A 14,600-nucleotide genomic window follows, 5' to 3' on the forward strand; every position below is an offset into this window, starting at 1 on the left:
ATACTTTCCGTACCCACTGTATTCAGACGAAAACGGCCCAACAGTGCATTTTCGACCGTAAGACCTTTGCCACCGAAACAAAACCAACGAAACAGGATATTGGAATGACATAAGTAAAAACCGCGACCAGTGCGCGCTTCTCTGGTTAAAGCTTCGAGGGCCCACCAACGACAAGGCGACGTGCTCCGTGGGTGTCTCAGTCTCGCTGTTTGGTGGCGAATATGGTCCCTCCATATTTTGACAGACAATATAAATAACCAATAATAATGTGAGTTGCTCCGCGTTGAACCACTTATGTGGCGTCAACATTAGCAGCCAGATGGGTAATAATAATAATTTAAAAAAAATAATAATAATTTTTTTTAAAGGTTTTCCCTTGGATGAAACAACGGGAGACAGGGTCCAATAAGGATCAACGAATGACATCGTTGACAAGAAAGGTCCGAAAAGTTCGCCAGTGTGAAGTTATTTTGGTTTTGAGTAGCGTGCAACCCCCGCATCCGAAAACAACAAATTGTATCGCAAAAGACATGTTACCAGTAAGCACAGTTGAAAACAAGGGATTCAATGCGATGATTTAATTAATTGATCCTAGTTACCAACTCCCTGGGCGTAAATTGGAAAACTTTTGAATGGTAAGATTATACATCTATGAATATATACCTGTATATCTGGCTTACACAGTTGTATAATGTTCCATAACGTTGAACAGAAAAAAAATATTTAAATCAAAAAGTAAAGAGTACAGGGAACATTTAAGATATCGATATAACTGATATGAAAAAAAATATTGTGATAGGATTTTTTTTCCCCGTATTGCCCAGCTGGAATGTCAGTACTATATGAACATTTTAATTTCGTAATTGATATATTCTTTGAAGCATTAATATGAATTTATGCAAATCCAATGCCTTGCTTTTAGTGAGGATAGTACACAGTCATAGTAATAAATGTAATTTTACTAATAATTGGCGTAATAATTTATGTCAGTGTTTCCATTTTCTCATTTCCGGTTTTCGATTTCAGCCAGCAATTTTCATTTGGGTGCATCACTAATTAAAATCATACTTCAAAAACATTATGGGTTAATCAGTTGTTTGACCTTTGTTTGAAAAAGGTATAAAAATGTATGAAACAATTGTTAAAAAAGCATGACAACTATTTGTTGGTGGAAACAAAAGAGTAACAATACACCTGAGGCACGCCTACCTGTGCGGACGACTACAGCTTTGACCAGTTCACCAGTGTAAAAACGCGTCTGGATGACATTAGTGCCACAGAAGAGTGTGTGTCTTTTATGCTCCTCTATGCTATAGGGACTCATAACCTCATCGCCACTCTCCCCTGGCAACGTGTTTTGAAGGTTGGTCTTTGTCACTGGAACACTTTCACCTGTTGAAAAGTAGACCGGTATGAGTGCCTGGCATTTTTTTTTGCATGTCTCCTGGCTGAGGGCCAGTCTCGTTTAAACTATCACATTTATTTTCTGACCTGTCAGCATGCTTTCATTGACAATGCAGGTGCCACTGACCAGCACGGCATCACATGGCATAATGGTCCCATTGCTGGGGATGACTATCATATCCCCAGGCACCAAATCAGTAGACATAACCTCTTCAATATCTGCCACAAAAGACAATGAAATTTGAGGCATGAATATGGGAAACATTAGGAAGATAATTTGTGGAGCATGATATGGGGAAGAATGTAACAAGATTAATCAAGGTGTTACGGCCCGCTGTCAATTTGTATTGTAAAGTGCTTTTGTAAAGTAAATCTGTGTGTGCTGTATCTCGGCTGGGATGGGTTGCCACCTGATTGATCAACCTGATTGGTGACCCTCATCCTCAATTTGAACCCCCAATCGGTGCTTAGCAAGATGGCCTGACGGATGATTGGATCCAAGGGACATGCTCTGCCCACACTCGGTCAACACTGAGTTTGTGGCGGACTCCTTTTGCTTCTCATCCGTGCTGGCTATTATTTAAATGTGAGCAGTCAGTCTCTGTGCCTTGTTTTTTTGTGCTAAAAGATAGGATTTGTTTGAGTATTTAACTACTCTTGTTAGGAGGTATATTGTTGTGATGTGCCCTTTGTACCCAGTAGAAGTGGGCACTTGCTGGCCTTTGGACTGTGGGCCTTTCTAGTCCACTAGTTTGTGGTTAGTTGGAATTTGTTTTCTTTTGCTCTGTAATCATACTGTATTTTAGTATAAACTGACGAAAGGCAGTCTGTAGTCTTTTTGTGATGAAACTTCGATAGGATCCCATTTTATTTGGCTGCATGTAATATGTTTTGGTACCATAGCTTGTTTTCTACGTTCGACTGCTTTACTTAATGACCACTTATATTCATTAATAACTTATTTCATTGTTAGTCCCTCTCTCCTTCGCGAGTTGCCTAAAGATACAAAAGGTATCTGTCATTTTTCAAATGTATAGTTTCCAGCACATTTGCTAGAAATTCTACCAATAATGTGTCCGACTGGGGCATAGACACCAAACAGTATAGGCTGACATTGAGAGAGGGAAAAAAATAAAAAATACAAACCATTGTTGGCTCTGCATACAGATACACGGACAATACTGTGAGCTGCCACCATATCATGGAGCATGACATATTGCTAGAAAATGCAGAGAAGAAAACATAAGAAATTTCACAATACCTCTTGATTAAAAAAAATAATAATCTGTGACACCGAAATGTAAACAGACAGTAGTAAAAAGGTCAAATATCAAAAGTAGTGATCGACTGATTATCGGCCGGGCCGATTATCGGGGCCGATATTTGGCATTTTGGCTCATATCAGCGTCTGCCTTTTTTTAATCCGACGGACAATAATGTAATACAGGGTTATTTTGACTCTGATGCAGCCAGCCTCTCTGTCTGTGACATCTCTCTCCAGCATTGTCCTGCCCACAGTACCACCAGATTGGTTACCTTTGCACATGCACTGTACAGGTAATAGCCAACCAGCACGCAGTAATAGCCAACCAGCATGCAGTAAAAGCCATGCAATGCATAAACAATGCTCTCAGTCTCACACACGGGACAGAGAAGAGGTTTTACCAAATAGATCCAGTCCAGGGAGAAAATATGTGTTTCAAAGGTAAGTTAAAGCAGCAGACGCTTAATAAATGGTAAGAAATCCTAGTCTTCAACAACACACAACTACTTGTAACATTACAATGAGCACATTAAGGTTATATATATATATATATATATATATATATATATATATATATATATATATATATATATATATAGCGGCTGTAATTAAGTATTTAACACGTCACAGTTTTTCTCACTAAATATATTTCCAAAGGTGCCATTGACATTGAATTTCTGAATTTCACCAGTTGTTGGGAACAACCCAAGTAATCCATACATACAAAGAAAGAACAAATAAGATCAGAAATTAAGTTGTGTGTAATAATGTGAAATGACACAGGGAAAAAGTATTGAACACGCGCAATGTTATTTAATATTTTGTACAAAACCCTTTGTTTGCAATAAATAATACTTTGTACTTTCAGTTCTTTTCATAGATTTTCAATTGGCTCCAAGTCAGGTGATTAGCTGGGCCATTCTAGCAGCTTTATTATTGTTCTTTGAAAACAACAGAGTTTCCATGGCAGTATGTTTTGGATCATTATCCCGAAGAAATGTCCACCCTCATTTCATTTTCATCATCCTCGTAGATGGCAGCAGACTTTTTTCAAGAATGTCTCGCTACATTTGCCCATTCATCCGTCCTTCAATAATGTCAAGTTTACCAGTACCATTTTCTGAAAAGCAGCCCCACACCATCATGTTCCCACCTCCGAGCATCACTGTTGGTCTGGTGTTTTTAGGGTGATGTGCAGTGCCATTTCTCCTCCAAACGTGGTGTGCATTATGGCATCCAAAGTGTTACATTTTGCTCTCATCAGACCAGACTATATTCTCAACAGTACCTTCTAATTCCAGGTCTTTTTGAAACTCTCCATAGGTGGTCCTTGGCTCTTGAACAACTCTTCTGTTTATTCTTTGCACTCCTCTGTCAGAAATCTTGCGAGGGCCACCTGATTGAGGCAATTTTATGGTGGTATGATTGGCTTTCCACTTACGTATTAGGGCCCCAACTGTGCTAACTGGAACGTTCACAAGCTTAGATATGCTCCTGTTACCAATGCCATCATTATGTTTTGCAACAAATAGTTTGCGATGGTCTTGAGACAGCTCTTTGCTCTTACCCATTATGAGATGTGTCTTGACTCACACCTTGGCAATGAGACCTTTTTGCAGACCATCAATTGGGACAACCAGTTGATATTCGTTTGCACTGACAAGGGGCTGGATTGATGTGATTATTGATAGAATTTAGGTGTTGTCTTGGCTTTCCATGCCTTTTTGCAACTCCCTTTCTTCATGTGTTCTATGCTTTTTCCCTGTCATTTCACATTATTACATACAATTTCTGATCTTATTTGTTCTACTTTCTTTGTATGTATTGATTACTTGGGTTTTTACCAACATCTGGTGAAAATTTCATGTCAATAGCACCTTTGGAAATATATTTAGTGAGAAAAAATGGTAATGTGTTAAATACTTATTTCAGCCGCGGTGTGTGTGTGTGTATATGTATGTGTGTATATATATATATATATATATATATATATATATATATATATATATATATATATAAATAAAAGCACACTCTGGATGCGGAAAGTATTCAGACCCCCTTAAATGTTTTACTCTGCCATTTCCTAAAATCATTTAAGTTCACTTTTTTCTACATTAATGTATACACAGCACCCCATATTGACAGAAAAAAAACGGAATTGTTGAAATTTTTGCAGATTTATTAAAAAAGAAAAACTGAAATATCACACAGCCATAAGTATTCAGACCCTTTGCTCAGTATTTAGTGGAAGCACCCTTTTGAGCTTATACAGGAATGAGTCTTTTTGGAAATGATGGAACAGGTTTTTCACACCTGGATATGGGGATCATCTACCATTCCTCCTTGCAGATCCTCTCCAGTTCTGTCAGGTCGGATGGTGAACGTTGGTGGGCAGCCATTTTCAGGTCTTTCCAGAGATGCTCAATTGGGTTTAAGTCAGGGCTCTGGCTGGGCCATTCAAAAACAGTCACGGAGTTGAAGCCATTCCTTCGGTATTTTAGCTGTGTGCTTAGGGTCATTGTCTTGTTGGAAGGTGAACCTTCGGCCCAGCCTGAGGTCCTGAGCGCACTGGAGAAGGTTTTCATCCAGGATATCCCTGTACTTGGCCGCATTCATATTTCCTTTGATTGCAACCAGTCGTCCTGTCCCTGCAGTTGAAAAACACCCCCACAGCATGCTGCTTCCACCACCATGCTTCACTGTTGGGACTGTATTGGACAGGTGATGAGCATTGCCTGGGTTTCTCCACACATACCGCTTAGAATTAAGGCCAAAAAGTTCTATCTTGGTCTCATCAGACCAGAGAATCTTATTTCTCACCATCTTGGAGTCCTTCAGGTGTTTTTTTTAGCAAACTCCATGCAGGCTTTTGTGTGTCTTGCACTGAGGACAGGCTTCCGTCGGGCCACTCTGCTATAAAGCCCCGACTGGTGGAGGGCTGCAATGATGGTTTGACTTTCGAGAACTTTCTCCCATTTCCCGACTGCGTCACTGGAGCTCAGCCACAGTGATCTTTGGGTTCTTCTTTACCTCTCTCACCAAGGCTCTTCCCCCCGATTGCTCAGTTTGGATGGACGAAGAGCTCTAGAAAAGGTTCTGGTCGTCCCAAAGGTCTTCTATTTCAGGATTATGGAGGCCACTGTGCTCTTAGGAACCTTAAGTGCAGCAGAAACTTTTTTGTTACCTTGGCCAGATCTGTGCCTTGCCACAATTTTGTCTCTGTGCTCTTCAGGCAGTTCCTTTGACCTCATGATTCTCATTTACTCTGACATGCACTGTGAGCTGTAAGGTCTTATATAGACAGGGGTGTGGCTTTCCAAATCAAGTCCAATCAGTATAATCAAACACAGCTGGACTCCAATGAACGTGTAGAACCAACTCAAGGATGTTCAGAAGAAATAGTTGAATAGTTATGGCTGTCTGATATTTCAGTTTTTCTTTTTTAATAAATCAGCAAAAATTTAAACAATTACTTTTTTCCCTGTCAATATGGGGTGGTGTGTGTACATTGAGGGTAAAAAATGAACTTAAATGATTTTAAAAAATGGCTGCAATATAACAAAGTGACAAATGTAAGGGGTCTGAAAACTACCTACCCACTGTGTGGGTGTGTGTATGTATATATATATATATATATATATATATATATATATATATATATATATAAACATGCAGCAGCTCTGCAGACGTGCCTGTTAGTATTAATCGTGTGAATTTGCTTCAAATGTACTTTCAATCATGTAAAGCACATTGTTACCTTGTGTATTAAATGCACTGTATAAATACAGCTGCCAGTGCCTTCCCTTGAACTAACCCCCCTAGTAGACAATGGGGGAAGAGGTTACCAGGCTAACACAGCTAGCTGCTAATTTGCCACATCAGCCATCAGCCATATTAGTGGTTCTGGGGCAATGTTTAACCACTTGAAACATGGTTGCTAATAATGTTGATAGGGAAATAGTCAGTGATTAAAGTAACAAGTCTTTGTGTGTGTGAGTGAGAGAGAGGGAGAGAGAGAGAGAGAGAGAAAAGTCAGTTTTATTGCTGGGAAGCACACACATTGAGGGGATGGCTAGAGAATTATGTGTGTGCGACAACAAAGCACTCATGTAAAACTTTAGAGAAATAACGGCTGTTTAACCATTTCTACTGCTACAGGAGGGGCAGGCAGCTGCATATGAGCGCACGAGAATGATAGAAAAACACACAATAGGCAACGGAGAGAACGCAATCCTTCCATAACAGTGTTGAGAAGTTCAGCTCTCTTCTGGCAAATCACACCTGCCCAGCAGTAGCTGCGCTGTGGATGAGCTACATCTGGACCTCAAGGAGCCAGTCATTGACAGGTGGAAAAGGGACCCACTCCAGTGGTGGGCGTGACAACTCGAATTACTGTATAAAACTTTAGGGAACTATTAATTTAAATTTATATTGAACCCTCCTGTTAGGTTGGACTCTCAGGAACAGCAATGATGTTCCTGGGTCAATTTGACCCAGGCTATGTTTAATGTTCCTAGAGCGTCCTGATGGTAAATTGTTATAGTAACAGTTTTCCATTGCAAATATGTGGAAATGAAAATGGATGGATGATTATATGAAAAAGGAAACCAATTAGTCGTACATTATTAAGTGAAAAGTCTTATTTTGCACTTTGTATTCATAATTGCTCTCTAACCAAGCAAAAATATAGTTTCAAGGTTTGTGGTCTGGCATCACTATTAGCAAGTCAAAATTAGCATTTTGTCCCTCGTAAAACACATTGAAAAGGAAATCTGTGAATCGCAGATTGTTCGCTCTGCTCGACGGACGCATAGAGGTGACATTGTTGTCACCGAAACAGCGGAAAGTGAAGCAAAGCTTGGTTGGCTTGGCTGAGCACACTGTATACGAGCCTTCATATGTCGGGTGTTCAGCCGGGGTTCAGCCGTCATACTCTGCGTCTTTGTTGACAATAAACATCGTATCTGGCAACTGATTTCGTGCGGCCGCTGCCACCATTCACGTTTACGTAGCAGCTGGTGAGTGTGCGAGGTGCGTTCAGGGAAACTGTGTGAATGGGAGTGAATATGTTCATTTGAAATACAGTACATAATTGTAAAAATGGATTACTAGGAAATTAATTTGTTTCAGAATGCTTTAGTTACAACACTGTATCACACTGTCATAAAATTATTATTTTTTTGTTTTTGTATAAGAATAATCAGATCAAATACTGCAAAGTTATCAATGTCCTTTCACCAACGTTCTTGTCATAGTGTACTGAGTGTTTTTGTTTGCACATTAAGGACAAAAGCTAAATTTTTGTGTTAATTTCTCATTTTAAAAAAGACCAGAAAAGCAAAAGTGTTTCCCTCATGTTTTTAAGATTTTGTTTTTGAGATTGTAGGGTGAAAGCCGCAAATGGCTACTAGCGTGGACTAAATGGGTGGCAACAATGGGGAAATGAAATGCCTGTATTTTTAGGGTAATTACCCATCAGCAACTAATTGAGCGGGGGGACAAAAAAAAAAAAAAAAAACTATGAACTAGTTCATTTTTGGAACAGTGAATTTGGTTAAAAATGTGGAATTATGAATTAGGAACTGAACTAGTACATTTTTGGAACGGTGAACTTAACCTTTTTGTTCAACTGTTTCACGTAGAAAAATAAATTTCCTAACACTGAACTTACAGGGTGCCTAAAAGTTTTGCTCAGTGTCGTCGCTGTCTGACATGGTGAGTATAATACAATCTGCTCTGTAAGTGGGTACACCTTGAGTCATGCGGGTGAAAAACATGGCAAATGTGGTCAGAGAGGAATAACAGGTAAAATGGGTTGTGTACCCAAAGAGAAGAGGGTTTCGAAGGATACTTGAGTACTAAAATATTCTATAGCTGCACCCCTACATTTAATTCCCCCATTGTATCGTCGTATTTTTTCTAACCTGTCTGATGCATGCCTGTTAAAATATTTTCCAAATAAAAGGCAAGTCTGACCTGAAATGCATGCATGCTAATTACTTCACTGTACAGGGAGTCCTCAGTTAACTACGGTGTTTTGCTCCTACAAATTTGTAAAACTGTAGGGAAATAAAACTTGGTATGTGTCAGTCTTATCACTAACCGACACTGACTACACTATGATCTGTGTTTGTTGACTGTTGAGTTGTCAACTCTTTAGGTTTTGCTGTTTGTGGACTTTTGCATTGTCAACTCGTTAGGTTTTTGTTTCCACCTGTTCTTGTCAGTTTCGTTCCTTGTTTCTACAAATATGTACTCTCCAGCCACTCGTGTCTCGTCAAGGTGTGCCTTGTCTCATCAATTTGTTTGCATTTAGTTCCCTGCTTTCATTCAGTCGGTGTTCGATTATTCTTGCTTTAAGTCACGTTTCTAGTTTTGTCATGTTCCCTGTTGTGGTGAGTGTTTTATTTCTTAGTGTTTCTTTGTTACTTTGATTTTCTGGGACTTCGGTAATTTAGTATTTAGATTTTTCCATGCTCCTTGTTTGCCTTTCTGTTTTTGAAAATGAATAATTATTTTGAGACTCCCTAATCCCAGCCTTGTCTGCCTGTGCTGGGGTTATCCATTTTTGCCATCGCCACAAACCCTGGCAGCTGACAAAGTAGTAAAGTCCTAATTCAAGTAAATTCTGTATTTGTATGAAAAACCATGAATATAAAACATGAAAAACAGTAAGGCATATGAAGTCATGAATCAAGGATGCCCTGTATTTTTTTTCTACGTGTCTGTAACCCACTGACAATGAATCTACAACCCACCAGTTGAGACTCACTATAAGAGAGTGCTTCGCCTAATTTCTTTTCTGCCCATTATCTCGCTTTTGATAATCTTGTTGACAAAGTCCAATATTTTATAACCTGAATTAGGCACATATTTTGTTCTTGGATTGAGTTTGACGCAGTGTTTAAATGTGTGGTAAAATTACACATGCTTACCTTTTTTATGGTATATAGAGAGGTAGCTATGGATATAAATGACATGATAAGAATGGCAACAGCATAATAGTAATATTCATCGGCACTCCATAATATCACACTGAAGAGCTGGAAGATATAGAAAGGATTTAGGACCTGGAAAAGAAAGGGATAGACATCAGATGGGCTAATGCAACAATGAGAAGATATGAGAATTACAACTGAAATATTTTTAAAACATTGTCATAGGTTCTACCTCTTTGATAAGCAGCTTGAAAACAGAAGGCACTTTCACTTCAATTCTATTCAATCCAAAAAACTGTCTCCTGAAAAAATATAAAAGAATGAAAAAACACGATGTTAAAAGTTAAACCAAAATGCTAAATGCGAAACGTTTAGCACTAAAAAAAAAAAAAAAAGGGGGAGGGGGGGCTGGTACAGAACACATTCCACTGACGCAGGATGAAGAAAAACAAAGTGTGAGGTAACAAGAAATTATGGAAACAAACAATACAGGCTATATTGGTAATTTTCCCATAACAAATCCCTCCTCTTGATTACTAATCAAATAAACAAGAACAAAATTACTAAATACTAAGTAGTAGTAGTTTTCCCACGACAATGGGAGTATCAAACAGTGCAGTTTTTTTCCTGGCGCTATTGAGGGAGCCAGTCTGAGAAGCAAACCATATCTCCCATGATCCACTCCAAAGTGTGCAGGGAACCATGCAAGATGCGCATGCGCAGTGCAGGAAATATTGCGAAGCATTGAGCAGAGCGCTAAACGTAACAAGAGGAACGTCCTGCAAACCTTAAATCAAAAGTATGGACATTTTATTTTTTGCAGTAATCAAATACGATCGAGGAAAAAACATGACGGACAGATGCGGACCACGGTCGTCTACAAGTCGCAAGTCGGGTTATACAAGTAATATGACAAGCCACTATGTTCATGTACAATTCTAAGATGCAAGCTAGGCCAAACATCAATTCGTGAGACATTTCAAGCAGGTTTTCCTGGTGACAACATGAGAATTAAAAGGTTGGTGAACATAAAAATTCCATCATGGCCATACTTCAGGAAAACACTTAACACGACACAACATAAGCTACGTAACCACTACTACGTAGTAAAAAAATATAATTAAAACATTTGAGCATTATGCATTTTGTCTTCACTTACAGTAAGTGTATTTATTCTTAACATTTGTATTATTTTTATGTTAAAAAAACAACAGAGGTAGCAGGTAAACCTACTGTTTTTCCAACCTGAAGAGATGTTAGTTGCACTTTATTCAAATAATATGGGAACGCATTTATCATTGTTTGTTTATTGTACAACAAAATTATGGCTAATTAGATTTCAAATCAGAAGTCAAGAATAATATAGTTTGTTCAACTATTGTTCAAGTCTCTCAGGTGTGGTGGGAGCACATGATTACCCCACAAGGTAAACACCATTTATTTTTATAACTCTCAACAAATGTGTTCATACAGTAACCTACACTCAGCCCTAGGAGATAAAGGTTCATGTGTAAATGTTGTATGTATGGTATTTGGAATAAATCATTTGAATTCAAATAGAAGCATGTCAGCATTGACTCCTGTTTGATTACTAAATTTATTATTTTAATACACAGGAGAGGACACGCAGTCGCAGCCACGCGCTTCATGTTCGGGGGATTTCTCCACCCTTCCTGGCGTCTCCTCCGGCATCCCCAGCCTCTCTGACGCAATTACACTCCAACAACCGGCTGTTGCTGCCCGCCCGACTGGCTGTGTCCTCACCCGTGCACACTGATAAAGAGTCCTTTGAACTTACTTAATTTGAACATGTACATTGGTTGCACATGATTAAAATGTGTTAAAATTACATTTACCCCTCTCCTCCTAAAACAAATGTAATTTTAACAAATTTTAATCATGTGCAACCAATGTACATGTTCAAATTAAGCAAATTCAAAGAACTCTCTCTTTCAGTGCATGTGCTGAAGTCAGAAGAAGAGATTGTGAGGGCAATAGGTGGCATAAATGATCGCCTTGATCAATTAATAGGTGTCCTCACAAATATCAGTGATTCATTAAATACACTGGTTAACAAGTGAATTCAGAGTCCTTGCCTCTTTTACGTTGTTGAAATCAAATGTTGCCGATCATTAATTGTTCATCAATGCGAATTGCTCATGTGTCTCTTATGTGCAAATGTGAGTTTCCCAGTATCACCTCTAAGTGTCAGCAAAGCACCAACAGCTATAGAAACATGCGTATGCCAGCCATGAAGTTGGCGTGAGGCACCGCACATTTCCACGGTCATTTCACTCGATACATCTGAACTTTGCTGTGAAAAAGAACATAGGCCACGTTTTTGCGCGTACGCACCTTTTGTAAATGAGGCCCCAGGAGAGCAGGTGGAAAGGCAGTAAGGCTCGAAGTTTAGGGGCAGGGTTCAAATTATTTTACCATGGTGTAGATTAGAAGACAAATTGAGTAGGGGTTCTTTTAAAAAGTTACCTAAGAATGTCTTGGAGTTGAAAAGAGTATCAGATCGAGTGATGAGGCTGAAACTTGAAATTGAGGGTGTTATGTCTAATATGAGTAGTGGCTATGCACCACAGGTAGGATGTGATTCAGAGGTGAAAAAGAAATTCTGGAAGGAGCTTGACGAAGTAGTTCAGAGCATCCCAGACAGAGAGAGTGTCGTGATTGGTGCAGATTGACATTTTGGTGAAGGAAACAGGTGTTGCAGAAGTGCAGTGCAGCATCCAGGAAAGGAACATGGAGGGACAGATGATGGCAGACTTTGAAGTGAACACCTTCTTCCAGAAGAGGCAGGAACATAAGTGACCTACAAGAGTGGGTGTAGAAGCACGCAGGTGGATTATATCTTGTACAGATGAATCTGAAGGAGGTTACTGACTAGAAGGTAGGGGAGAGTGTGGCTAGACAGCATAGGATGGTGGTAAAATGACGTGAGTGGTGGGGAGGAAGATTAAGAAGACAAAAGGAGGAGCAGAGACCAGTCTCTCAGGACCTGAAGTGGACGATCAACATCAACTTTGTCCTGAAAAAGGCCCAGCAGAGGATGTACTTCCTGCGGCTTCTGAGGAAGCACGGCCTGCCACAGGAGTTGCTGAGGGAGTTCTACACAGCGGTCATCGAATCAGTCCTGTGTTCTTCCATCACAGACTGGTTTGGTGCCGCTACAAAAAAGGACAAACTCCGACTGCAACGGACAATCAAAACTGCTGAAAGGATTGTCGGTACCCCCCTACCCACCCTTGAGGACTTGCACGCTGCCAGAACTAAGACAAGAGCGTGCAAAATCCTCTCGGAAACTCCACATCCCGGTCACCAGCTCTTCCAGCTCCTTCCCTCAGGTAGGCGCTACCGATCAATGCAAACTCGAACTAGCAGATTTTCCAACAGCTTCTTCCCTCTTGCCATCAACTTCTTAAACAGCTAACCTACCATTCCATTGCAACATGCTGCCAATTTTTTTTTTGTCTTGAGTTTGTTGTCACATTTCTGTCGGGCCAAATACACATCACTCGTGCACTCACTGTAGTAGTCTCGCCACGCTGCACTATTTGCATATCTGTGGTTCACCAATACTGGCCACTCATGCCAGAGTACCATCTGCACCACTTGCACACTGACTGAGGAGTATCTGCAATATTTGCACAATCAACGTTGTCCCAGATTATCGCACTACTAGTCACTTTAAACTGCATACACTCCTTGAAGTCTCGGCACCCTTTGCACAATGGTCATTGCACCTGACTATTGCTATATTAGTCATTCAAACTGCTCTAAGTGCTAGAGGACTGTATCTTTTTGCACAATTGTAAAAACAAAAATTATAATAATAATTGTACCGCCATTACCAGATAACTAGCAACCCTTTATTGCTCAGTGACTGTTTTTCTCAATGTCTTTATATCGCAAAAGTGTTCTCTGTCAATTGACTGACTGTTGTCGTACTAGAGCGGCTCCAACTACCGGAGACAAATTCCTTGTATGTTTTTTGGACATACTTGGCAAAATAAAGATGATTCTGATCAGCCCTCACCCCCTTCCTGTTTGCAGTGGTGATGGATAGGCTCACAGAAGAGGTTAGACTGGAAACACTGTGGAGCATGGTGTTCGCAGATGGCATTTAGATCTGCAGTTAAAGCAGGGAGCAGGTGGAGGAACAGTTAGTAAGGTGGAGGAATGCTCTGGAAAGGAGAGGAATGAAGATTAGCCGAAGTAAGAGAATATACGTATGAATGAGAGGGGTGGAGGGGGAAGAGTTAGGCTACAGGCAAATGAGGTGGAAGACTTCAATTACTAGGGGTCAACAGTCGAGACTCTAGAGTAATGGTGAGTGCGGTAAGGAAGAAACTGGTCCAAGCAGGTTGGAACAGGTGGAGGAAGGTGGCAGGTGTGTTCTGTGACAGAAGACACACTGTTAGGATTAAGGGCAACGTTTATAAGACAGTAGTGAAGCCAGCCTTGATGTACATATTAGAGACAATGGCAATGAAGAGACAACAGGAAGCAGAGCTGGAGGTGGTGGAAATGAAGATGATGGTGTTCTCTCTCAGAGTGACCAGGACCTGGACAACTTCCTATGATTGATGGAACCATTAATTCTGCTCTTCAACAGAAAACCCTAAATGAGAATGTTCCGCCATCAGTTCATGACCTCAAGCTGAATCGCACTTGGGTTCTGCAGCAGGATAACGATCCAAAACACACCAGCAAGTCAACTTCTGAATAGCTTTAAAAAACAAAATGAAGGTTTTGGAGTGGACTCGTCAAAGTCCGGACTTGAATCCGATTGAAATGCAGTGGCATGACCTTAAAAAGGCTGTTCATGGTCGAAAACACTCCATTTTTGCTGAATTCAAACGATTCTGCAAGGAAGAGTGGGTCGAAATATCTCCACAGAGATGTGATGGACTCATTGCCAGTTTTAGAAAACACTTTATTTCAGTTGCTCCTGCTGAGGATGGCCCAACCAGTTATTAGGTACT

The 14,600-nt window shown here is 40.1% G+C and overlaps 1 protein-coding gene across 4 annotated transcripts in view; it reads right to left on the reverse strand.

The window, feature by feature from the left end:
* Window positions 1–14,600, reverse strand: part of atp13a3 (ATPase 13A3) — an 83,476-nt gene that overhangs the window by 39,732 nt on the left and 29,144 nt on the right. For all 4 annotated transcript variants that reach the window (XM_061778433.1, XM_061778432.1, XM_061778430.1 and 1 more), the window contains exons 8-12: window positions 9,839–9,908; window positions 9,604–9,738; window positions 2,551–2,623; window positions 1,492–1,623; window positions 1,210–1,392 (exon numbers count right to left, since the gene is read on the reverse strand). In XM_061778433.1, coding sequence (XP_061634417.1) covers window positions 1,210–1,392; window positions 1,492–1,623; window positions 2,551–2,623; window positions 9,604–9,738; window positions 9,839–9,908 — 593 coding nt within the window. The remainder of the gene's footprint in view (window positions 1–1,209; window positions 1,393–1,491; window positions 1,624–2,550; window positions 2,624–9,603; window positions 9,739–9,838; window positions 9,909–14,600) is intronic.

The sequence above is a fragment of the Phyllopteryx taeniolatus genome, chromosome 7 (assembly GCF_024500385.1).
Source record: "Phyllopteryx taeniolatus isolate TA_2022b chromosome 7, UOR_Ptae_1.2, whole genome shotgun sequence".
In the NCBI taxonomy this organism is placed as follows: Eukaryota; Metazoa; Chordata; class Actinopteri; order Syngnathiformes; family Syngnathidae; genus Phyllopteryx; species Phyllopteryx taeniolatus.